Genomic DNA, 25,629 nt, shown 5'->3' on the forward strand with positions numbered 1-25,629 from the left:
GCCTACATTCTCTTCTTTTTATTTTTTTTTAACTATGTAGAAATAGTCCCAACTGGCAAACGTGAACCAGCAACGGTGGAACCCTGCTACCGGTCACTGCTCTACTGTATGAATTACTCGACCCGTGGTGTCACTGTGGTGAAGGTGGAAAGAGCACTATCGGGGAGACCATCGAGAAGTTTGGGATTGAACGTGGGGGACCTGGGCTTTGAGATGCCTCAGGTAAGAGATCTTCTGTGGAGGATCATTGGACACTTTCAGTGGCTAATAAAGCAGTTAACTAAATTGACCAGACATGTTTTAGAGACATTAAAAATGATGGCAGCTTGAGGGTATACGTCTCTCCAGCTGAGAGCATTTTCTGCAGTAACACATATAAAAACAACTGTTAAAGTTGACTTTACCTTTTTTCTGATTTGCTTTTTGGAAGGAACAAAAACTATTCTTTTCTTAGCTACTGTTTCCTTAGGAGTGGTGACTGGGTGGAAGTTATGGCATTACTCAGTGACATGTGACAAGCACATTGACTATCAGGTTATGCTTTAAACATCTCTACCTTTTGTAGTCTTATACACAGGGTTTAAGAAACCTTTGTAATTTTGACCATCTTGAGTCTGGTTGGTGGTAACCTTAAAGGGTGGGGCTGCCGTCAGGAGGGATAGGCATCCCTCCTGCCGGAGATGTTAGCGGGGGGTTGGGGCGCCGGCAGGAGGGAGTGGGCATCTCTCCTGCTGGCTGATTTGAGGTTGGGTACGGGGGTTCCCTGCTGTGACTACTCTCAGCCAATCGCGGCAAGGGAATTTTCCCCTCTAAAATCAGCTGAGCTGCCCAAGAATCGCAGCTTTGTGGAATCCCTGCTGCTCTGCTAATGGGGTGGGGGGAGGGGGGTAATTCTCCTGCCCCGATCGGCTGCTGTGGTTTAGGCTAGGGGTAGGCAATTCTTATCTTCGAGAGCCGGAGCCAGGTCAGGTTTTCAGAATATCCACAATAAATATGCATGAGATAAATTTGCATCTCAAGGAAGCAGTGCATGCAAATCCATCTCGTACATATTCATTGTGGATATCCTGAAAACCTGACCTGGCTCTGGCTCTCGAGGACCGGAATTGCCTACCTCTGGTTTAGGCAAACATAGGCAGCTAAAATGTAGGCCAGAGTTACCAGGGCTTATATTTCAGTCGCCTGTCTTGGTGTGATTCACGGCTGGATAGCCGCTTTAGATCACCTAATTCCACTTTGGCATTTGGCGATCTAAAGCACCAACCTAGCTGCGATTTCAGCATCCATTTTAGCCATCTTTTATTTAGGCATCGGTAGGCTATTTTTGACCATTGGCAGGGCGCCTACCAACGCCTAAATTTAGGCGCTGGATATATAATCAGGGCCTTAGTAAATACTTTTCACTTCTCCAGTTTTGGGTTTTGTGAATTAAAAAATAAAAAAAATGTCTTGCAGCCCTGTGTAAGCGGAATGGATCCTCCTTTTGGGGATGCCTTTCGGAGCCCCTCGCTCTCCGAGCAGACTCTGATCAGCACAGATCTTTTAGCTCACAGTTCGGATCCTGACTTCATGTATGAACTGGTGAGTTGCATTTTGTTTCTCATTTCTGTGCTACAGTTCACATGGTCAGATTCTGTTTAAAGAAATAAATTTTTTTGTGGATCTAGAAGGCTTTTTGCACTGCTTTATGAGCCAATATAGATAGCCAAGTTCAATCTTATTGCTCAAGACGTAGATTCTCCTGATGTCTAGAAGCTGTTACTTTTCTGGTATTAAATTCAAAATTCATTGCATTTTCTTGTGAACAGTAACCCTATTTTGGCAATGAAGTCAGATGATACTCCTGAGTTAGGTAGCAAGTGTCTTTCTCTCTCCAGTTTCACAAACACTCTTACTAACTTAAGGTGGCCATGTCTCCAGGGCATGAGAGTGCCATTAAAGTGTCAGTCCTGTTTGCCTTTTGAAGAGTAGACATTAAATCCTTTGCTGTATCTTCCAGTGACATCAAGATAGAGCAAGTGTACTCTTAACAGTAAATCTGTGTTTATTAAAGGTAAATATAATAAAAACAAAAAACAATTATATCGGAAATTATATTTTTTTATGTTTGGTCCTGAGTTTTTTTTTTTGTTTTTTTTCTTTATACTTTGAGTTGGCTTGGGTTGCATAATAACAAGGTTTTGGGGCAATTCTTTTTTTAATTACTTTTTTGTGTTACAGGACAGAGAAATGAACTACCAGCAGAGCCCAACGGACAACTTTTTGTCCATGGAGGACTGCAAAGACCTTGATAACCTGGAGGCCTACACAGAGGTCCTGGAGAATGATGCTGTCCTGACTTCAAACTGGGAGCAGTGGGACACCTACTGTGAAGACTTAACAAAATATACCAAACTAACCAGCTGTGATATCTGGGGAACAAAAGAAGTGGACTACCTTGGTCTGGATGACTTTTCCAGTCCTTACCAAGATGAGGAAGTCATTGGGAAAACCCCAACCCTGGCACAGCTGAACAGTGAGGATTCCCAGTCTGTCTCTGACTCCCTCTATTGCCCCGATTCCTTCTTGAATATAAAACCAAACCCTTTGACCCCATTCCTACCAGGAAAAAAACTAACGGCAAGTCGAGCAGCGGCACCAGTTTGCTCCTCAAAGATCCTCCATGCTGAGGGGCCCCTGCCTGACTGTGTTCAGAGAGCAAATAAGCCCACATCCAGTACACAACTGACAGTGAAAACAAATGCGTACAGTAATGAAAAGGTGAATGTTCACATGGAGTGTAAGGACTATGTGAAAAAAGCAAAAGTAAAAATTAACCCACTTCCCCAAGGCAGGCTGTGTGTAAGTCAGGTACCTGTACAGGTAATGAAGGAGACAACTTGTTTTTGTGGGACAGTAGGAAAGAGACAGGAAAGAAAAGGCATACAGGCCTTTCAAAGCCGGGGTTCTTCCATTTTGCCTTTCAGGGAGACAAAGGACCTCCTTATTCCTCCTCAAGAGAGGCAGGGACCGGCTACGGAAGAAAGCAGCCTGACTGCCAGCACCTCTGTGCTGGACACAACGCAAAAGAAAGAAGAGCACAATTACTCTCTCTTTGTCTCGGACAGTTCAGGAGAGCAGCCAATGAAGTGCAAACCTGAGGAGGAGGAGGAGGAAGAGGAGGAGGATGAGGTCGACGATGAGGATCACGATGAAGGCTTTGGTAGTGAACATGAACTGTCTGAAAATGAGGAGGAAGAGGAGGAAGAAGAGGAAGACTATGAGGATGATAAAGATGACATTAGTGACACGTTCTCCGAGCCAGGTATTTCTGCTAATACAACAGAAAGTGGAATGATGGCTTTAGGCCTATGCAAAAATATGCTTATAATCTCTTATGATATGTCCAATTGCTACCAGAGATGGATAGACATTGATATAGATGCAGATTCATGTACATTCATCTACAGTTTGGAGAGAATTTTATAAAAGGTTTCTACCCTTTTAGAAATCCCCCCCAAAAAAGAGGATTTTAGCACCGGCTGGTGTGCTGAATGCTCTGCGCTGCTCCAACGCTCATAGGAACACAGAGCGTGCTGGCTGGCGCTAAAACCACTTGCGTGGTTTTCTAAAAGGGGGTTTAATTAGTAAATTAGCTTAATTATGAGCTTTAACAAGTTCATAATTGAAAAAAAAAATTAATTGGGGTGATAGGCACCTCTCTTCGATGCACTTCTACAAAAGATAGGCACCTGTTGCATAGCACCTAATGGCGACTAACTCCAAAGTAAACCCTGGCCTACATTATAGGTGCCTAATTTTTAAGTTAAGCACGCTTCTGTAATAAGCGCTTAAATGTGATTGACAAGAGAGAGGCCCCTATCTTTTTAGACGCCATTTACAGAATTTCTCCTTTTGTGCCTATACAGTGTTCTTCAAGTCATTTGCGGAATTTTACAACCGCGAATCACCGACCAGGAGAGAGCAGCCGGAGCGCCGGCGAGTGAAGGAAATCACTCGCTGTATGCTCCGACCGCCTCTTTCTGCACTAAAGTTGGGCCTCACCAATCAGGAGCTGCTTTGACACCCAGTAAGGCTGTTCTTATGTTCAACTATCAAGAACAATTCTGGCACCTAAGTTCAATATATAGATATCAATAATAGTTCTTTAAGAGCTCATTCCTCAAACATACTCCTACATATATTCACCGAAATCCCTCAGATTACCACACTTGCACTATATATTTGGCAAAGCTTGTGTGGTGGTTCTCCTCACCGGAACTATTTAAATCGGTGTAATAAATAAAAAATTTGAAAATAAGAAATAAAGTGCCCGTGCTTATTTATTTTCTTTCTTTCTTTCTTTAAATAAATTTAAAAAAAAATATATATATATATATATATATATATATATAAAAAATTAGCTTTTTAATTGATCTGGTTAGTTTGTAAACAGTTGCTGCCTCATTCCCCACCGACGCGTTTCATTGTTCATCAGGGTCGGGGATGACACAACAACAGAACAGTTCAGGCAAACAGCGTATAACTTATAAATAATATGCCGGTATTACACTGATTTAAATAGTTCCGGTGAGGAGAACCACCACACAAGCTTTGCCAACTATATAGTGCAAGTGTGGTAATCTGAGGGATTTCGGTGAATATATGTAGGAGTATGTTTGAGGAATCAGGTTGAGACACGCTGAAACCAGGATCCTTGTTGGGACCATGTTTATGAATGGTCATTATGGAGATGGCGAGGTAAGTTAGGCAGATGTTGATCCGGGCTCGCTCTGCTTGTTGATGTAAATACTGAAGGGCTGTGGTTGGGTAGGACCTATAGAAGGCAGTTCTTCTGTGAATGTTCTATCTCTACTTTCTGGTTGATGGACAAAACTATCCTACTGAACTAGAATAGTGTGAAGGACTAATGGAAAATAAATCATCAGGTAAGACCTAATTTCTCCCTAGAATGGATATAAAACATTCTTTTTCATGAATTATATTAATCTAAAAAGAAGTAATAGGAGTTGGTTGAAATTTTCCACTATATCTGTCTCTACATGTTGGGGTTGTTTTTTGTTTTTTGGAAATGGCTGAATCACAGTCTGACTTAGTACAGATTGTGATGAAGTATTTATTATATTCTTCAGTCTGCTTTTAAGCCCTTCAAGAGGAACAAATAAAAGCTGCAAGATATGGATCAAAAAAGCAAATGGCTGGATTCATTTTCTGTACTAAAGTTAATATTTCTTCCTCCAAGTCCAACTTAAAACCCTAATTCCACTTCTATTGTGGAAAATAGCAAGGTAAATTCAAGGATTTAAGCTGAATTAAGAAGAGAAAATTAATCAATTAGGTTCCTCTGAACTCTGTCTAGGTAACCCTTGTCTGGCATCAATAATTAGTGCCAGCCATATCTTGAGGGCATGTGATGATAGGGCATGATTGATTTTAGATTGTGAGCTCATTCGAGCAGGGACTGTCTCCGTGACTATGTATGTCTGGTAGCACTCTAGAAATAATAGTAGTAGTTACAAGTTCTGCTTATGCCTTTAGGATATGAAAATGACTCTGTGGAAGACCTAAAAGAAATGACGGCAGTTTCCTCACGAAAGAGGGGCAAGAGGAGATACTTCTGGGAGTACAGTGAGCAGCTGCTGCCTTTGCAGCAGGAGAGAATGCCGAGATCTTCTGAATGGAACAGAGAGACCTTACCAAGTAACATGTACCAAAAGAATGGGCTTCATCATGGTAAGTCTGTCACCTGGCTGCTAGTGTTAGCATTATTTGCTTCTAAGGCTTTGTTTTGTTTGTAAACACTTAGAAGAAACCCCCATCTCCAGATTGGTTAAGCCATTCAAGAGATTGCTCAAACACATTGGATCACGTTTGAAATCATAGAAACGTGATGGCAGATAAAGGCCAAATGGCCCATCCAGTCTGCCCATCCATAGTAACCATTATCTCTTCCTTTCTCTAAGAGATCCCACGTACCTATCTCAGGCTTTCTTGAATTCAGACAAAGTCTCTGTCTCCACCAAGACTGTTCCACCCATCTACCACCATTTCTGTAAATAAGTATTTCCTTATTTACTCCGGAGCCTATTACCTCTTAACTTCATCCTATACCCTCTCATTCCAGAACTTCCTTTCAAATGAAAGAGACCCAACTTGTGCAATTATGCTACATAGGTCTTTAAACATCTCTTATCATATCTCCTCTCTTCCACCTTTCCTCCAAAGTATATAGATTGAGATCTTTAAGTCTGTCCCCCTACGCCTTATGACGAAGATCATGCACCATTTTAGTAGCCTTCCTCTGGACCAACTCCATCCTTTTTATATATTTTGAAGATGCGACCTCCAGAATTGTACACAATATTCTAAATGAGGTCTTATACAGGGGCATCAATACCTCCTTTTTCCTACTGGCTATACCTCTCCCTATGTACTGTAACATCCTTCTAGCTTTCGCCATCACCTTTTTAACCTGTTTGGCCACCTTAAGATCATCGCATACAATCGCATCCAAGTCCCGCTCTTCTGTAATCCAGTAGGAGGAACGGCATCCCCCTGTTGGCTGTTTGGGTAAAGAAATAATGAATAGAAACTTTTCCCATTTGGCTCTGAGATGCGCATTAATATTAAGAAAAAGAAGGCCAGCATCAGCGATTAGAGAGATCATGAAGGAATTTCTGTAGAGATGCAGGATCATCAAAGGTTTTGGTGATACTTTGGTGAGTAACGTGCATTCTGGCCGGGTAGAAAAGGTCATATTTTGCTCTCCAGGCGCTTTCAATTGTGAGCGTAGATCCAGAAAAGATTTGTTTTTGGCCATAGCCTTGAAGAAGATTTTTTTGCCTTCATAATGTAAAGCGAGTACAGCTTTAGAGGATTGCAAAATTTGCAAAGTATGAGAGTTAACGCAACAACTTGAAAATTAGTGGTCTTGGATGAGAGTTGCCTGATGCAATCGTAGCTGGGCTGTATCTTGAGTGGTGGGTCAAAAGAAATTTTCAGCAATTTAGGAAGAAAAGATTGCAAGAAGGAGATAGGATCTTTACCTTCAGTAAGCTCAGGTAGTCCAAGCAATGTAATGTCATCCAATTCTGCCTGAAGAGAATCTAACTTACTTAGTTTCTGTTGCATGAGCAAGTGTTATTTGTCGTGTGCTGCGGCTCCTTTTTCAAAGAGCTCAATTCTGGCGTTGAACTGCGCAAGTTGAGTGGTAACGGTGGCGATTTTGGTCTTAATCTCAGAAGTATGTTGTAAGTTTTGTTGCATAAGATCTTTAAGCAGTTTGATATCGACCACAATAGAGTCAGATAAAGTCAGTGGATGATTAGATGCCATTTTCCACTGAAAGTACATTTATAATATGGGGAAGGGGAGGCGGTATAAAGTTCTGTTTAAGGTTTAATCATTAGATAATAATGTAATATTTATACAAAATTTATATTTAAATATTTGTGGGAAGGGTGGGTGGGGAGGGAATAAATTACATGTATTTAAGATAATAACTGAAAGAAATTCAAGTGATGTGTATAAGTACAATTGATGTAATATTGTGTACTTGATGTAAGATGAAAAATGAATAAAGACTTTTGAAAAAAAAAAAAGAAGTCAGTGGATGGCATGTGTAGGGCCTTCTCAGGAGTAGGCAGGTCTTGTTTTGAACGCTTCGTTGCTGATTTGAATTGCAATCGAGGAGTCAGATTTAGCTGGTTTAGATGCCATAATGCTTCAGATACATATTTTTGATAGAGTATCAAATCTGCTGAGTAGGAGCTGACAGAAGAGAGCGATTCAAGTGTCCATATTGGTGCCGATCACGTGATGTCCCCCTGGATCATTTCCTTTTAAGGGCCTTGAAGATCAGACATAGTTTTAAAATTCACTCTGTATTGTAAAATTTAGGTTGTGTTTTTTTGCAAGAATGGTGTGATATGGTAACCATTACCACACAGACACTGCTACTACGTCTCATCACTTTTTAAAAATGTAATTGTTTATTTATAACAAAAAACAATACAGTGAAACAGCAGTACAGCACAAAAGTAATACATACACCATATTTTGACATTTATAGACGGTCCCTGCTCAGAAGAGCTTGCAATCTAACTTGGACAGACAGACATGACATATAGGGTTGTGAATGCAGAACCCAAGGTGAGAGAAGTTAGGAGTTGAAAGCACTCTCGAAGAGGTGGACTTTTTTTTTTTTTTTTTTAGTTCAATCTGTTTATTAGTTTTATCAAATATGAACATTAGAAAACAGGTATAGTTCATGAAAGTTTACAACATATGAACAAATATCAGGTATAGCCTTAATAATATGACAATATATATAGTAAACAACTATAACTTTTGGAGATAAATGTCATGGGCCTTGAACACTGCCAGAGATGGAGCCCGCCATAGGGATTCAGGCAGCTTTTTCCAAGCATATGGCACAACAAGGTAGAAGGGACGGTGTCTGGAGTTGGCATTTGAAGAGAAGGGCACAGATAGGAGGGATTTACCAGCTGAGTGGAACTCATGGGGGGGAGGAGGGAACATAGGGGGAGATAACTGAAGAGAGATAGTGAGGGGCAGTAAGATGAGTTTGGAAATGGATGGGAAGCCAATGAAGTGACTTTAGGAGAGGATTTTAGAAAGGAGAGGGAGGTGTGAGAAGAGCTATGTGTCCTTTTGGGTTGAGGAGTTCCAAGACAGTTGTGGAGATATGTGTGCTCAGTGAGGGATTTGAGAGAAAACTGGAGGCCAACATAGAAGGGGGTGGGGAGCTGGGGTATCTCTACCCTAGAGAGATAGGAAGGGTAAAGTATACTGAGGATTGAACCTCTCTGGATGCAAGGTGAGAAGGAGATTAAGCTAGGGTGAGGTTTGGGCTATTTGGCGAGTGAAACTACAGGAGGAGCAGATAGAATTTGAGCCTGAGCTGGAAGAGAGCCTGGAAGGGGCAGATGCTTGGCTCCTCTGTTCCTAGACCTGACTTTTGTGCTGGAGAATTCTGTAAAAAAGACTTACAAAAGTAGAAGTTTACTGAATGTTTAAAAACTGAAAAGTTTTTATATAGATTTCCCATAAGAGTAATATACTGTATGTGGAAGAGTGCAAATCTAATATGTTGTCTGCTACCATTTATTTTGTAGATGAAAGAAAGGTAGCGTGTCCTTTTTATAGCTACCAATGCATGATTCTGCACTTGGAGAGTGGAAACCATTTCAAAATTCATGTGGGCATAATTTCCAGGATTAGGCTATGAACTAGGCTAAGACAGGCCTGCTTCTCAGTAAAGCTAAGGTTTGAGTTCATATTGTGAAACCACTTTCTTTTAAATACTTTCAAGGCTTTTTTTTTTTTTTTTTTTAAACCCAGTTTTGTTACTGTGTAATACCAGTAAAAACTCGTAATGCATTCATTGTTCTGTAGAACCAGAGTGGCAGTTGATAGGGGCCAGCACAGTCTGCTTCTTTGTCCTCTTGTCACTGAATACAACCCCTTGTCTTTTACATGGATACATTCAGAAGAATGCAAGAGAGTTCAAATCATATTTCTAATGCAATAGACACCTCATTCCTGAACTCTTGGGTAGTCGGTTACTTACCACGAGATTCTGTGTAGAGAGCCTCATTAGCATTTTTATCACCCTGGGCTGTCCTGTAACTCCTCAGTTTGGTAGAAGCCTTTCTGTTCTGCTCAAGTTTATTTTTCATTTAATTTGAATATTTTTCATCCAATCATGAGGCTTTTTGTTCATGCCTCAGAGGCTCCCAGTTTGGGACATCTCTGGCTGTGGGAGAGTTCAGACTCTGAAGTCAGAAGTCTGTAGCTAAAGGGCACCCACTTGGCTAGCCTGCACTAACAGTTTGGAAGCTGAAGGTCCGGTCCCTTGGGAGCAAGGCTCGCCCCATAGAAACATAGAGTATGACGGCAGATAAGGGCCGTCTGCCCACTCAAGATTAACCCTCCCTCCCTGGGGTATCCATCTTTTAAGCATAACTCTGTGGTACCCCTACCTGTTTGTCCCATCGCTTCTTGAAGTCGAGCACGCTACTGGCCTCGACCACCTGGCGTGGAAGACTATTCCATTGATCAATCACCCCAGGTTCTATCCGCACTGGGCTTGAGTGCAGGCTGGGTTTAAAAAAAAAAAAATCTGGATCAGAGCCAACTGCATTTCCTCCCCTCTGGTGTATGCATGGGTTCTACTGTTTTCTTACTCTTTGTGACTCTGTACAGCGCTGCGTGCATCTGGTAGCGCTATAGAAATAATTAACAGTAGTAGTAATCTAAGGAAATATTTCTGTATGGAAAGGGTGGTAGATGTTTGGCACTGCCTCCTTGTGGAGGTGGGGGCGATAAAGATTGTAACTGAATTCAAGGTACTAGAGATAAAACAAAGAAAATATTAAGGCAATATATTTGTTTTAATTGGACTAACCTAATACATTTTTCAATTGGCTTCCCAAGGCGTGGGACAAGCACAGAGAATCTGCAAAAGGGACTGTAAGCTGAGTGGTTAATGCAGATGGGCAGACTGGATAGGCCATTTGGTGTTTCGTAGCCAGCCAGAGATGAATAATTTTTTCATGTTTGCTTTGTTACGGACAAGTCATTCTGTTCTAGGATATAAAGTCTTTTGTTGCTCAAACAGGGAAATATGCAGTGAAAAAATCTCGGAGGACTGACGTGGAAGATCTGACGCCCAATCCCCGAAAACTTCTCCAGATTGGCAATGAATTAAGAAAACTTAATAAAGTGATCAGTGACTTGACACCAGTCAGTGAGCTTCCTTTAACAGCCAGACCGAGGTCCCGAAAGGAAAAGAATAAGCTTGCTTCCAGGTAAATATTTCAAAACTGTTGGCGATTACTGGGGAGACATTGGCTTTGATTTAGACTGGATCAGTGGTGTTTGGAACTTTCTGCTCTCCCTGTGCCAGGTTGGTTCCCTTTGCCAGGCAGCAATAATAGCTCTCTTTCCTTTCGTAACTGCACAATGGATTAGGTTGTAAGAAGACTAGCAGACCTTCAAGTCCTATTTTATGCTGAGATATGAATGCTGCAGATCAATAAAGATAATGCAACATTTTTCATTCATTCTTCACACAGGGCATGTAGATTAAAGAAAAAAGCTCAGTATGAAGCCAACAAGGTGAAGTTATGGGGCCTGAACACAGAGTATGGTAAGTGAAATGCTTGTACTGTTATAACATTCTATCCCCTTGTGCTCGAGTGGTCAGGGCATGAGGTCTTCCAGCTGCAGTAAGGGTGAAGAGGCTGGGAAACATCTGAATAGAAGACAGTGCAAGAATGTGGCATAAGATCCCTTCAGCTTCATGTAATTTATGAGAACTGAGCCATGGTGCTGCTTGAAACTTTTATAGAATTTGGGGGGAAGGAACATAAGAACATAAGAAGTTGCCACCACTGGGTCAGACCAGAGGTCCATCGTGTCCAGCGGTCCGCTCCCGCGGCGGCCCATCAGGTGGTTCCTGAAGTGAGGGCTGGGGGTAGAACTCCAATTTAAATAGAATAGTGGGGAGATTAGGTGCCTAACTAAATTGATGCCAGTAATCGACACTTAACACCTCTCATTCTAAGAAACTTATAGAACAAATGGAGTTCAACTCGGTGATTGCTAGAAGAGAGCAACTGGCTAGATCCATGTCAATCTGGATTCATAAACGATCATTGTATCCCTATTAGATGATCTCAAAAACCAAGACACGGGATTTGCCTCTGTGTTAGTACTGCTGGATTCCTCAGCAGCTTTTGACACCGAGGATCAGAATATTACGCTGGCACGACTAGTAGAGACAGATAGCAATGGAACAGTACTTGCTTGGTTCAGATCCTGACTTTCAAGCAGACCACAGTTCATACTGTTTGGTAACACTTCATCGCCATCATGGGCGCTGACCTGTGGGATACTTCACAAGAAATGAAGACAACACTCGACAGGCAATGCCAAAGATCATCTCAGCCACCCCAGTCCTGCCAAAAGAGCAAACGGCCACTTGTTGCCTTAGAAGCTTAAGTAAGTGACGCTCTCCAATAATTTCCCAGAGGAGGGAAAGCAGCACCCTTTCACATGCAAGAAATAACAGCTATACTGTACCTCAGTGAAATCACCCCACTAACCCCTTTCTCTTCTCCAAGGGTACTGCAGCAACCGAAATCCGGTTAAGAATAAATTTCCTTTTGAGATGACATGTATGAAACCTTGTGAGTCAGAGGGTCATAGCCAAATGCTATGCTTGCTTAACATCTCTTTGGTGAGAAACCTGTTGTAGCCTGAGAGAGGGAACTGCGAATGGTTCTTGACCTTAATATGTGGGTGGATTATTTTTGTTTAAAGCCACTAGGTCTTTAATCTTGGTTCATTTGACTGAAAATAAATACAGTTTATATCAGTTATACTTGACCCTATGAAAATGTATATGTTTTTTCTTGCAATCAGTGAACTTCTTTGGAGGAAGAGTGATAGCTGGGTAGGGATTTGTTTGTGCGTGTCTGTGAATACAAGAATATTGGAGCGATCTAATAATAGCAGACCTCTCTCATGACTTAGTTCCCATTAGATACAAATATCTTTCTGCTGAACTGTTTTAATCTTGATCTGCATTCTTCACCATATAATATGATCGGTCAGTGTATACTAGTAGCTGCCAGAATGGAAATAGCTTTCTCCTGCAGAAGGGAGATTACTATCATTTGATTCACTGTATCGGTGTATTTGGAAGGTCTGTTATTTCTCAGCTTGTGGTCTTAGAGAGACAGAAGAAGAAAAAAATGGAGACAACCATATAAATACCACAATACAATGTACAAATAAAATTTTGAAATGGTCCTTTATTCAAAGAAACAGCATTTGTTTGCTGTGAAGGACTCAACACGGGCTGTGTTTTGGTGGAGTAGACTGCATGAAGAGTCCCAATATTATCTGAAGCAGCTCACGGTTACCAACAAAGTCTTTTCCATGGTGTCCCTCTAGACTGGCACAGATGGGCATTACGCACTCCTACCAGCAGATGGAGACTGAGGACCATTGAGCTTGTCCTAGCCTATAAGTGGGCTATGCAATCCCCTGAAGCCAATCAGTTCTTTCTCAGCAGATGGTAGAGGGGTAATTTACACCTCTGTAGTCTCTTTAAGTTTCCTTCCTTTCATTACTTTAGGGGTGTTTTTGCTTTCCGAGTACTTGGTTTTTTCCCTCTCCTTTGGAGGTTCTTCTTAGCCTGGGGCTGTTGGACTGAAGCTGAAGGCCCAAGGGGATCATCTTTGCTTTAGGGGTGTTACACCTGGGAGGTTGGGTCCCTTACCCCTCCCGCCCTCCTAGTTTCCCTGGCAGCCTTGTCCTGTTTTTCAGGGTTTGATTCATGGCCGTTTCTAACTTTGCTCCCAGACATTGTCTGCTTCTATCACGGAATCCATCTCATTCATCCTCCTGTCCGTCCATCTCTTTCACCCTGGGACTTCAGTTTGGTGTTGTCTTTCCTAATGGCAGCTCCTTTCGAGCCCTTCTTGGGTTGCATGCTTAGGAACCTTACCCTGAAGACAGTGTTTCTTGTAGCTTTGTCCTCGACCCATTATATCTCAGAATTGCAGGTTCTTTCGTGTAGGGAGCCTTTCTTACTTTTTTCTCATAACAAGGTAACTCTTCGTCCAGTCCCCTCGTTTCTTCCCAAGATGGTTTCTGTATTTCATGCGAATCGGGTCATTTCCCTTCTGGTTCTGGGTGATCGTTCAGGGACAGTAGAACAAAAGCGTTTGCATTGCTTTGACATCCGCAGGATCTTTGGCATTACTTGGCTGTAACTCAAGAATTTAGGCTTATGGATAGGTTGTTCATACTGTTATGGGGTCTTCGAAAAGGAAAGGTAGCTTCCATGACTACTACTGGTAGGTTGATTAAGGAGGACGTGGTGTCTGCCTATGTTCTGTGCCACAGTTCTTGAGAGCCAATTCCACCAGAACTCAAGTGGTGTCATGGGCAGAGCATTCCTTAGTGTCTCTTCTGGTCATCTGTAAGGTGGCAGTATGGTCCTCTGTTCACTTGTTTTCTCAGCATTACAGGCTGAATGTTTTCAATTGCCAGGTTGCCGCTTTCAGGGCTTGTGTGTTGGAGACAGGTTTGTGAGGCTCCTGCCCTTAATGGTCACTGTTGGTAGTGCCTATCTCTGCCATTCTAGAGGGATGATACGAAAGGAGAAATTAGACCTTGCCTGCTAATTTGCTTTCCTTTAGTCCCTCTAGACCGGCATAGAGCCCACCCTTGGGTTACTTTCTGCTTTGTTCTTGAAAAGTAAAAAAATAATTATGCAAAGAGGAAATGTTTGCAGTAATAGAAGTTTTCAGATTTTGGTCAGAGGCATTTCAAAGAGGCTTACCATTGAGCTTCAGTGTGTAGTGCATCCTAGGGACATGACTGTCAGTGATTGCCTAGCTTATGCTGGTATTGGCTAGGTCAGGCAACAGCAGCCATGGTGTGTGGTGAGGTGGAAGCCTCTTTCTTTGTTTTACGTCTGCCTGGCTATTCGTTGTCTGGCTTCAGGGGACTTAGCCCACTTAATAAGCTAGGTCAAAGCTCAGTGGTTCTCAGTCTCCATCTGCTGGTAGGACTGCATAATACCCATCTGTGCTGGTCTAGATGGACTAAAGGAAAGCAAATTAGCAGGTAAGGTCTAATTTCCCCTTTTCAGAAGGAACAATGAGAAAGAATTAATCACTTAAAAAATGTGAACAATGCTGAATTGAACATAAGAATTACCGCTGCTGGGTCAGACCAGTGGTCCATCGTGCCCGGCAGACCAGTGCCCTAACTGAGACTAGCCTTACCTGCGTATGTTCTGGTTCAGCAGGAACTTGTCTAACTTTGTCTTGAATCCCTGGAGGGGAAGTAAGCAAAGAAGAAAAATACCATGAAGAGAATTTCTGAAGACCAGCCACAGGGCAAAGCAAATGTGGACTGTACAGCTTGAATAGAGTGATGCTGTAAAAGTTAATTCATGCTCGGCCCTTTTCATTAACCTGTGTTAAATGCCTGTTTCAGAAAATATTTCTCGTAATAATATTCTCCGCTTTTTAAATTTTCCTCTGGTGTTCTCTGTAACACCTAGAGATATGCTAAAAAGGTATTTCATGGGAATTCTTTTAGTGCCTGAAGATATAATACCTCATTTTTTTGCAAGTTTATTATTTACCTTTAAAAACATCTCAAGACCAGCAAGTAGTAACTCAAGGAAATCTCTAAGATATTTCTAATGTCTTGGAGTCTTCTGAAAGTGATCTAGCAAAACCTTCAGCATTATTAGCTTCTGTAGCTCTTACGCCAGATAAGCTATGGATTTTGAAGATGTTTTTCAAGAGACACAAAACATTTCTGGGATTCAAAATTCAAATATTCTGGATGTTTCTTGGGATATAGAAAAGAGGAAATGACAATTTTTACTTTTAAAACCTGGTGTAACACAGATTGGTAGAACTTTTTTCAGTGATATCCTTGTAAATGTATTGTGAGATATCAATCATTGAAATATGTTTTCTTTGAATCAGGTATGAAGCGTATTGAGGGAATTGAAGATGTCTTTCTTAACTCTCTGAAGTCTGTTCTTGTGGGATTTAGGCAAAATGTTTTTCCTTATTACACTTTTTAAAAAATTTTTCCAATCTTTTAAATCTTGGATCCTAGTATTGTAGACTTGAGAAATGTGTAGTTTAAATATGTTAGCAATTTAAGTTTGGTGCAATGATATCACTTTTTGTACAAGTATTTACTTGATAATAATATTGCAAACTTAATTTAAAAAAAAAAAAAAAGCCTGTTTCTTATTCAGATTCTTCTCTATCCTCCATTGCCTGTTTATATTTATGAGCAGGGAAATAACCTGTGTATCTGATTTACAACTCACCTGGAGCTCAGATTTGGGAAAGGTAATTGGATTTTAGATTTAATAAAATCCAGTGGGGCCTATTCACTGAGTAAATGGGGGGGGGGGGGGAGGTTAACATGGTTAATGGCTAGGACCCTGGAAGAGGACAGGCATAAAAGTACTCCTAGGATTTTACTTGATACTATGATGATCATTTTCAAAACAGAATAATGTCCAAAAAACGGCAAAAACCAGCATGTGGACATTTTAATTGCCAAAATGACCAAATGCTGATTTTTGAAACTGAGATTTTAGACATCTTGCAGGTCATTTTTCCTCCAGTCCTGCAGACCTCTTGGTATAATTATGTGATATACATTCTGCACAGGGCTATCTTAATTAATACTTTAGCTGTTATATCAAAACTGACCAGATGACCACTGGAGGGATTAAGTCATACTCCCCCTACACACACACTCCCCTAATGGTCATTGACCCATACCAGCCTCTGACAGCTGCAGATATGATGGGAAATCCTATTAGAGCAGGAAGCCTGATGGGCAGTGTAGTAAACCATAGAGAGGGGGGATCCAGGTCCATATCCCACCCTACCCACTGTATATAAATGGTATAAATAGGTAAGATTCACATATCTTTAACACTCATGTATTGTAACACCATTACTGAAGGTCATGCAAACCGCTCAAAATTGACTCCCCAGTCAGTAGCGGTATAGAAGCTTTCAATAAGCATTTATGGTGGAAAGTGTGAACCCACCAACCCCTCGCCCCCCCCCCCCCCTAAAAAAAGAAAGCTCTACTGTACTGCCATATAAGTGACACCTGCAGCCATAAGGGCTATTGGGCTGGTAGACAAGTGGGTGAGTTTTGGAGGACTCACCATATATTCTAAGAGGGTTATGGCGCAGTGTGTACTTGGCACCCTTTATGTGAAATTCACAGTAGTGCCCTGCTGGCATGTCTGTGTGGGCAGTCCATTAAAATGCTGCCCCTCCCCACCCCATGTCCAAACGGACTTGTTTTGAACATTTTGATTTTCAAAAATGACCCAAATAAGAGAGATCCTAAGGGCCTAAATGTTTAGCTAGGTCATTTTCGGGGGGAAAACAGACTTCTTGCGGTTTTGAAAATGATTGTTTCCCGGACCCAGCTTTAGGACATGCTTGTGGAAACATCCAAAGTCAGATTTATACATCTTATTGAAAATGCCCCTCTCCGTATGTTTGTAGATCTTCAAATAGCTTCTACAATCTCAACTAGTTTTCATTTTGACTTTTACACAGATAACTTGCTCTTTGTAATCAATTCAATCAAACAAGAAATTGTCAGTTGTGTACACAGCCCTGTAGAAGATCGAGGGACCAACATGGCACAGAAACTTGACATACTTCTCAAAGATACTCTGGGTAAGGAAACTCTTCAGCCTTTTGTAGAGGGCTATGTTCTGTGTCCCAAGTCAGTTCATGAAGCATCTCTGGAGACTTTGGACAAACATGAGCCTCCATTTCATTAATCCATACTTTCCAGTCCTTTCTGAGATGCTGAGAAGTCTTACAAAAATTGACACCTTCATAATATTGCCAAAGGTTTCAGTTCATTTGTTAACTAAAACATGAAGAGGTAAGGGAATTCGGACTGTGCTGCAGAAGTATAATGATGGCTAGGACTGGTTTTCAGGAAGACTATAAATGACAAGTGTTTAAGTAAAGTGATATATGGTATTACTTTCACAGAATTGTGTGGAGAGATCAGAAGTCCATGAAACGTTGGCTAATCATAGGACTCCTTTAACTTATACATTTTCAACATAGTTTTTTTTGTTAATTGAAAATCCTAGTCCCTAATAAAATATTCACAGTGTCATATAGTCACTTCCAGCGGAAGTTTTTGCCGATTATGAGGGCGGAGGAGGTTTGAGCATTGGGCTCTACCTATAAGACCTGAGGCTTTTTTCTTCTGTTGGATTGGGACTCTTAGCCCTATAAGTGGAGTTTTTGCATTTAAATCAGTAGATTTTCCCACTTCACTACAATTTTGAAATAATTATGTGATATACTTTCTGCTTAGGGCCTGGTAGGAAGCCTGGTTTATACCCAGTACTTTGGTGTTCTCTGTGTTTAAAACACTTAAAAGAAACCAGCTTACTGAAGGATGCTGTGTTCCAGTGTGACTAATCCATTGATGGATCCAAATTTAAAATAAATTCAATCTACCAAATCACTGTATTTCTACATATTCAAAGGGTCAAGAAAGCAGTTATAGGCGAGACCTTTTTTCTTGCTTCTGTATATCTGTGACTTGCTTTAAAGAGCTGTACTCCTTTTATTAGGTGTAGAAACTTAGTGAAAAGGTCCCATTTACAATTGCTTTCTGACCCTTATTTGTGCATATTGCTATTAAGGCATTTTTTTACTAAGCCACAATAGAGGTTTCTACCACAGCCTTGAACGCTAAATGCTCTGATGCTCATAGGCTTAGTAAAAGAGTGGGGTATATATTCTTGGACATCTTAAAGTATGGATTAACCCACACTAACTGCATGGAAACTTGATTCTAGTATGGAAGAAATGGATTCATTTTATAATATTTTTTCACCAGATGTTCTGAAAACTAACGTGTTATTTTTTTTTTCTCCCCTCCCTTACCCAGGGTTGCCAGTAGCTGGGCAAACATCTGAATTTGTGAACCAGGTTTTGGAGAAAACATCCGAGGGCAATCCCACTGGCGGACTGGTGGGGCTTCGAATCCCAACATCAAAAGCCTAATGGGTGCTGCTTGACTCCCTGGCTGGTCAGAGTTCCATCTGTGCTGTTCATTTCACCACTGGAGATCTCATTCTGTTCCGCATGTTCATTTAGCATTATGTAAACATTTTAAAATTAGGTTACATTGGTTTAAGAAAACACAGACAAAAGTAGTAGTACGCTTAACACACGATAATAAGGCGCATAAAAGAACTAGTTTTAATGCTGCTTCAGACATAAATATCAAAACTAGGCATTTAAAAAAAAACAAAAAAAAAAAAATCTCTTCTAGGACCAGCGTCTTCAATTTGTTTTTGTTTTGGAATCAAAATTTTTTGTTTTGCTTGTGAGAACAGTTTAGTAGATGCCAAACATTACAACTGCTTAAGTTTCATGGAGGAAGAGTGTGCATTTAGTGTTTAAACTGCAGGTAGCTGTTGAGGTTTGGACAGTTGTGAGAATTTATTTCAGAAGAAGGCAATTTTTTCTTACAACCTTTAACTTCACTTGTATATAGCAGACATGGCAGTAGAGCTGGTGTGTTTGATAGGGGAATTATTTTCTGAGAATGCAGTCTATAAACGTCTGAGCAAGTCAGGAAAAACCCCAAGTCTATTCTTTGTGCCTTGTATTGGGGGAAGGATCTGTTCTGAGCTGGGAAAGTCTCTTGTATGATATATAGATATATAGATATATATATAAAAAGAACCCTGGGGTGACCAGATGTATAGATGGTTGAAAAAAATTATGGGGGTTTAAGTATATTTGTTCCAATTCCTACAGATTTTGAATGTATATAGGAATATGTTGGAAATGTAGATATATGCCACAGAGTCTATGTATTATATATATATATAAAAAAAGAAAAAGAAAAAAAAGAGCACGAGAGGTCTCCTTGAAAACCATAGAACTTCGGTACTTGGCCGGAAAAAAAAATCAAGTTCTTGCACATTTTATTGTGATTGATTTTTTTTGTTTGTTTGTTTTTTTTGTACCAAAGACAAATGCAACTAATCCATGGCAAACTGCCAGTCTCCGTAAGGTTTTGCACAGCTTACAAAGATACTGTACTGAATGTAAAACAAAAGAAAAAAAAAAAAATAACAAAAGAGTTTTTAAAAAAAAGGGGTTAGGGCGTTTTACTCAACTGTGAATTTTTATTTCTGCTTTGGGGTCCAATTATCTAAAGGACTAGTACACTATAGTTTTCCTTTAGCCAGCTTCGAAAGTAGATAAGTTGGTGTCTATATAGAGTTTATGGAAAAAGAAAAAAATATTTTGCAAAGTTATAGTAGGAAATATATTAATATATTTGAACTTTCAGTGAAAATATTCTAGTGTTTTTGACTGAGTTTTAAATTTTATTTAGCTTGTAGTAGTATATTTCCACCAAACAACCAAAATATATTAAAAAAAATAATAATTTTGTATTGTAAATGTACATATGTAAGTAAGAGAGAGCTACAGATCTTCTAATTCCTTCATTGCCACTTTTTTCAGTTTGATGTATCATTGTGCTTCTGACATTTCCAAGGATCAACAAAAGCTATAAAAAGAAACAACAAAAAATATATATATTGTAGATTTTTATATTTTTGTACAGGTATTTCAAGACTAGTTTCTCCTCTTCCTGTTTGTTTTTCAGTGCTGTATTTGCTCTGAATTTTAATACAAACACATTTGAATTTGTGCTTCTGTCCATCATAGGAGCGTTTGCTTTTTAAGTCAGTGTTAAATGATGTGGAGAGCCTTGCTTCTTGTCCAAAAAAAGTTAATATTTTTGGGTTAAGATGAGATCTTTCTCTGGTTTCATGGACCCCATTTAGAAAGGCTTCCTTTTTATTGTCTCGACATTTTCCTTTTTTTTCTTAGTTTATTTAATCGAATATTATTTAATATGTATCTCATTTTTATTTTTCAGACATAGTAAGTCAGACTGTCTCTTGTCATGCAAATAAAATGAGTAATTTATGTGCTGTAAAAGTCCTAACTTGCAGCTGTTAAATTTTCTCTTAATTGTGTTTGAGGGTTTTGCAGCAAAGTTCAGTGAGTCCTTTGAATTAACGGCAATTTCTGGAAAGCATAGTTTTTTGGGTATTGTTGTGGGTTTGTTTTGTTTTTCTATGAAAGGTGCAGTTTCCTTTTCTTTTTAAGGAAATTAGGGATTTGACATCCTGAATGTTTTTGTTCCCCCCACCCCCTCCCAAGTTTGTGTCCTCCTCTTGTTTTTATGTTCTGCTTGTCACTAGAGATGTCCAGAGAGGTATCTGGGAGGTCTTCTAGGTTACCTACAGGATGACCACCTTCCTTGCTTTTGTAGTCAAGTACCCTAGAATAGTAATTCATAAACTGTTTGTATGTGAAACCCACTTATGACAAAATCAGGGATCCCATCTAAAATGCATTTATGTTGTCTTAGGTCCTAACTGCCGATAGTGTTTAAGTTCTGAGTGTTGTGCTGTAAAACAGTTGGAAGTCTTCTTACCCCTTGTTCCTCCATCATGTGCCCATAAGCCTGAGGCTTTACTCCTGATCTCTCTTCCAGGGCTTCAAGGTGTGACTTGCATACTGTTCAATTGTTTGCTAGCATTCACACCGAGAACATGGAGCAATGCTGATTGGTAAAGGTTTTAATACGTGATCCTATGTATCATCGTTAAGTTTTGAGCTGTGACGACCTTGTCGCTTTGCAGAAGGGCTTAGTACTGGTAATGCCAGTTGACTGGACAGATGATTTTCTTAGATTTGCCAGGAGAAAGATGGTGGTATCTGCACCAAGTCAGTGTGAAAACACATCCAAATGATTCCTAAGGCTTTAGTATTGGGAAAGAAGTATGGTTCTTTCAAATGAACACAAAGTTGAGGAAATGGGGGACCTGGTTTCTAGGTTGGTGAAGCCTCTTTTCAGTTATCACGGTCAACTTTGATGTACCAAGCCAGTACTGGAAAGTAGGAGGGAGACCAAGTGCCTACTCAGATTTGTTTTGTTTTGGGGTTTGTTTTTTTAAACTAGGCCATGAGTTAGGAAGAAGTGGCTCAGAAGTTCTTCACCTTTACTAAATTAAGGGTTTTTCAAAATCAGCATTTGGCTAGGAGTAAAATGCACTGATGCTTTTATCAGCACTAGTGTCCCCTGGATGTTGTAGCTAAAGGAGCCTTGAAGAAAGGGCATAAGCCACTTCAGACTAGTGTGGGGGACACCTGCTGAGCTCATTGCACCAGGGATGGAAAGTCTGAGGAAATGCTGCTCCCTTCTTTCCTCCTCTCTCTTTCTCTTTTCCTGGAAAAGCTCAGTGTATACAAAGGGGTCTGTGAAACTAGAATCCCACGTTGGGCCAGCATTTCATGATACTTTTGTGTGGTGGATTCTGCACTCTCTCGCATTTCAGTGTTTTTTCTATGTACCATTAAGTTAACTAGTTGAACTTTTTAATGTTGACACTTTATTTTGTATCTATTTATATATGTATGTATATTCTAGACAAGCACTTTGTTTAAAAAGAAGACAAGAATTGCATTTTCTATTGGTCCTGCCATTTGCTGCTAACTCTGGACTGGCAGAATGCTGCAGCGATACTTGATGTAAGCCTGGCAGTAGAAGTGAGAGTAAAGTTAAGCCCCTTCCGGGTTTAACTCTACCACAAAGGTGACTTGCGCAAGCTGTGCAGCTTTACATGTTAACCAGAGGACTCTGTGGCATTTAAAAACCGTCTGGACATGGTTGTACTTTTGATGCCAGTAATATTCTACTTCCTCAGTTCTTATTGAAGCTCTTGATACACTTATCACAAAGAAGAGATTTACGGCTAAACGATGGACATGTTCTGTTCTGGAACTGTTAAACACATTCTGGAGAAGAGTTTCCTATGGCTGCTCTGTTCGTCCCTCATTTCTGCCCATGCTCTCTGAGAAAGGATGCTTCTGCTGAGAATGTACAGCATGTGGTGGTCTCTTTCCCTTGATCCCAGCAACATATACAAAAGTAACCCCGGCTCTGGTGTGGGTAAAAATGAAAATCCAGAGCGTTAAGATTCAAGCAATGTATTGCCATTATAGTCTGTGGAAGCCTTTCCTTTTCAGCAACTGCAGTTTTGCTTCTACTCAGCTGATGCTGAAAGTATTACAAACCAAATGGTTCCGACACATTCTCTGGGGAAAGTATGCAGGGATGAGCAGAGCCCAGCACTTTCAATAATCATATGTGGATGAGATTAACAGCTTTTGTGTTTTGCTTCAACATGATACCCTTAGTTTGGGGAAAATAAACTCCAATCTGCACTATAATTCTGATTCCCTCCTTTTCCATTGTCTGCTTTTTCGTTTTCTCCTATGTTCTAAATACCCTAGATCTGATGCTCCTTCAGCCTCTCGGATGAGGCTCATTTTGAGTGCCACACTTTTAAGTCTGTACAAGGGATTCCTTTTTCTAGTGTACCATGTATGACTGCTGTCCTTGTAATATTTCCTTCAAGTCAGAGTATGATATGGCTTTATATTGTGCCTTATTAGTGTTCAGAATGAAAACAAGAGTCCCCAAAGCCTTTAAAAATCTGCAACCTTTTGGAAAGAAACTTCAGAACTCTGATGATAAAGCATCATGAAGGAATGTCTAGTTTTGATTCTTAAACCTGTATCTAAGTGAACCTCCTGTGCTAAAGGGTTGTTGCCAAGCGGCACAAAGCAGAACAAACAGCTTTCTGAACAGGCCCCTTGCTAAACTATTTTGTACTGTATGGGTGTTTCAACACCAGTTTTAAATTGTTTCTGAAAATGCTGGGGAGAAAGTGTAAGAAAAATAAAAATGAAATGTGCATTGCATACCTTCTGTCATGCTTTATTTGACATGAGTTTACCTGGTTTAATTCCTTTGTCTTGTCTTTTGCATTGCTATGTACTAAACTACGATTAAATGTAAAAATTGGGACAACCTTTTTCACATACACAACAGCAAGCTTATAGTCTGAAAGAACTATTCTTTTCTGGACCAGGTTCTAAGGGGACCTGTAATGCAGGAAAATTCTGGAGCTCATTCTCCAAGTTTTTCCCAGTGTGTGACATTTCACATAGTTAAGAGCTTTAAGGGGCTGATGCCAAAAGTCCTGGTGCTAAAGCCCACAGGCAGTTTTCAACGCTGCTATTGTACTAACAAATGCTCAAAGCAAATGACGTTCAAATTTTATGCACACATAAGTTGTGCTATTAAATCAAAAGCAAGGGGAGGAATCTGCTTGGCACATGCGCACAAAGTTTCAAGGTAAATGCCCAGACGAAAACCGGGAGTGCAAGCACACATCAGTGCTGTTCTTCACCTTTTTAAAGATGAACTTTAAAAAAAATTAGTTTGCACTTAAATATCAACCTTCCCAAAATTTAAGTGCAAAAAAACAAATAGGTGCTTATGTGTATGCTCCCTTTCGCTTTTGTTCAGACTTGCTGACATGTTTGTTAAGCTCAGTGCTTGGGCTTCCTTCTGCTTCCAAAAGAAAACAAAACCCAGCAGTTAAATGTGAGAAATCGGCAACAAGTCCTCTCCCCAAGCCCCTCTAAGCTTCTGCCATTATAGACCATCATTTGCTTTGGGCATTGCAGCACTGCTGTCTGAGTATTCTGGAGGAATACTAACCAACCTCATTTGCATCCATTTAAATGCATTTCCATATAGTTTGTGGTACTGTTTAGTGCACGTGTTAATACCTGTACTCCAGTCCTTTGAACATTCTGTGTACAACATGCATGCAAATTAAGCACTAACAGCTTCCTAGCACTGGGGTTAGTTTTGAGCATTGCCCCCCCCCCCCCCAAGTTTCTTCACTACAGTATTGAAAGTAAATGTGCATTAAAGTGAGCTGTAACTCTATCTGAATCCAGTACAGTAGCACATGTATAGCTGTTCAGAATATCTTAGCCATCACTCACCACAGGAGACATTTGCCATTCCAGGTGTGTGCAAGATCTATTTATGTTCGCCTGAAAGCAAAAGTGGTGTGGGCAGTTTTTGCATGAAGGAGAGATTTCAGTATGCTACTGTAAGATTGCAAATGCCAAACTGCTGTAACTTATAAAAGGTTGTATCATCCAAAATTTAAAAAATGATGAATTAGATTTACAATAAGCACATTAAACATTTTTTCTTGTGTTTATGCCATTAGATATAATTTTTGTTTTCTTATTGAAGGTCCTAAATTTTCTTTTTTTCTCATTTGATCACCCCTTCTAAACAGTTTGATAGCTTTTCACATGCTGAAGAACCTTTTTTAAGGTCTTGGGTTTTTCTTAATTTTCTGATGCCTTTTATGCATGAGGAAGAGGAGAGCGATGGTCTCACTTCACGAGCATCTGCAACTCCCTCGCTGCATTGCAAGTGCTGCGACAGTGGTGATGGATGGCTGAGGTGTAGGAAGACTAACGGGGAGAGGAGTGTTAAGGCCTGCTGCGGTGGTAGAAAGGCGTATGCTTCTTAGAGGGAGTGTATAGACAACAGAGAACTGTAGGGCTATTTATTCAAGTTAACAGAGTTAAAATCTTGGAAATGAGCAGAAATAATGGTGGGAGATTGAGCATGTGATCTGTATACATCCACCTAGGGTTACCAGATGTCTGGATTTACCTGGACCTGTCGGGGTGGCTTCTGGATTTTGAAAAGTTTCCACCTCGGGACCTCAGCAGGAGGGCATGTGTGGATGCATCACGGTGACATCAGGTGCATTCGCTCGTGCATGGAACATCATGGCATCATACCTGCACATGCCCTCACGACGCAGCTCCGAGCACAAGAACAGGTTGAGGGGGCAGGACGTGACTTGGGTGGAAGGAGGTGGGGCTGGCTAGAACTGGGTGGATCTGGGGGCAGGGCTATGAGTCCAGATTTTACAATAGTAAAATCTGGTAACCCTACATCTACCGCCAGGGAAGGAGATTGTGCTGGGAAACAGTACCTTTTTACCACTATGCTATCCTCCATGGATCAATGCATCTGGTGCTCTGGGTTATGCCAAGAATGTTA

General features: G+C 40.5%; 1 protein-coding gene and 1 long non-coding RNA gene across 4 annotated transcripts in view; one reads left to right on the forward strand and one right to left on the reverse strand.

Moving 5' to 3' along the window:
• CREBRF (CREB3 regulatory factor) overlaps positions 1 to 23,444 on the forward strand; it is a 44,011-nt gene extending 20,567 nt beyond the window's left edge. For all 3 annotated transcript variants that reach the window (XM_033927075.1, XM_033927076.1, XM_033927073.1), the window contains exons 2-9: positions 41 to 222; positions 1,456 to 1,581; positions 2,221 to 3,304; positions 5,539 to 5,733; positions 10,643 to 10,832; positions 11,100 to 11,173; positions 17,166 to 17,288; positions 18,532 to 23,444. In XM_033927075.1, the coding sequence (XP_033782966.1) occupies positions 109 to 222; positions 1,456 to 1,581; positions 2,221 to 3,304; positions 5,539 to 5,733; positions 10,643 to 10,832; positions 11,100 to 11,173; positions 17,166 to 17,288; positions 18,532 to 18,647 (2,022 nt within the window). In that variant the 5' untranslated portion in view covers positions 41 to 108 and the 3' untranslated portion in view covers positions 18,648 to 23,444. The remainder of the gene's footprint in view (positions 1 to 40; positions 223 to 1,455; positions 1,582 to 2,220; positions 3,305 to 5,538; positions 5,734 to 10,642; positions 10,833 to 11,099; positions 11,174 to 17,165; positions 17,289 to 18,531) is intronic.
• On the reverse strand, positions 12,906 to 25,375 carry LOC117351586. The gene is made up of 3 exons (XR_004537481.1): positions 25,234 to 25,375; positions 14,829 to 14,878; positions 12,906 to 14,178 (listed from the first exon to the last, which is right to left on the reverse strand). It is a non-coding gene; the product is annotated as an uncharacterized LOC117351586 (long non-coding RNA).
• Positions 25,376 to 25,629: the final 254 nt, after the last annotated feature.

The sequence above is a fragment of the Geotrypetes seraphini genome, chromosome 18, assembly GCF_902459505.1.
Source record: "Geotrypetes seraphini chromosome 18, aGeoSer1.1, whole genome shotgun sequence".
NCBI lineage: Eukaryota > Metazoa > Chordata > Amphibia > Gymnophiona > Dermophiidae > Geotrypetes > Geotrypetes seraphini.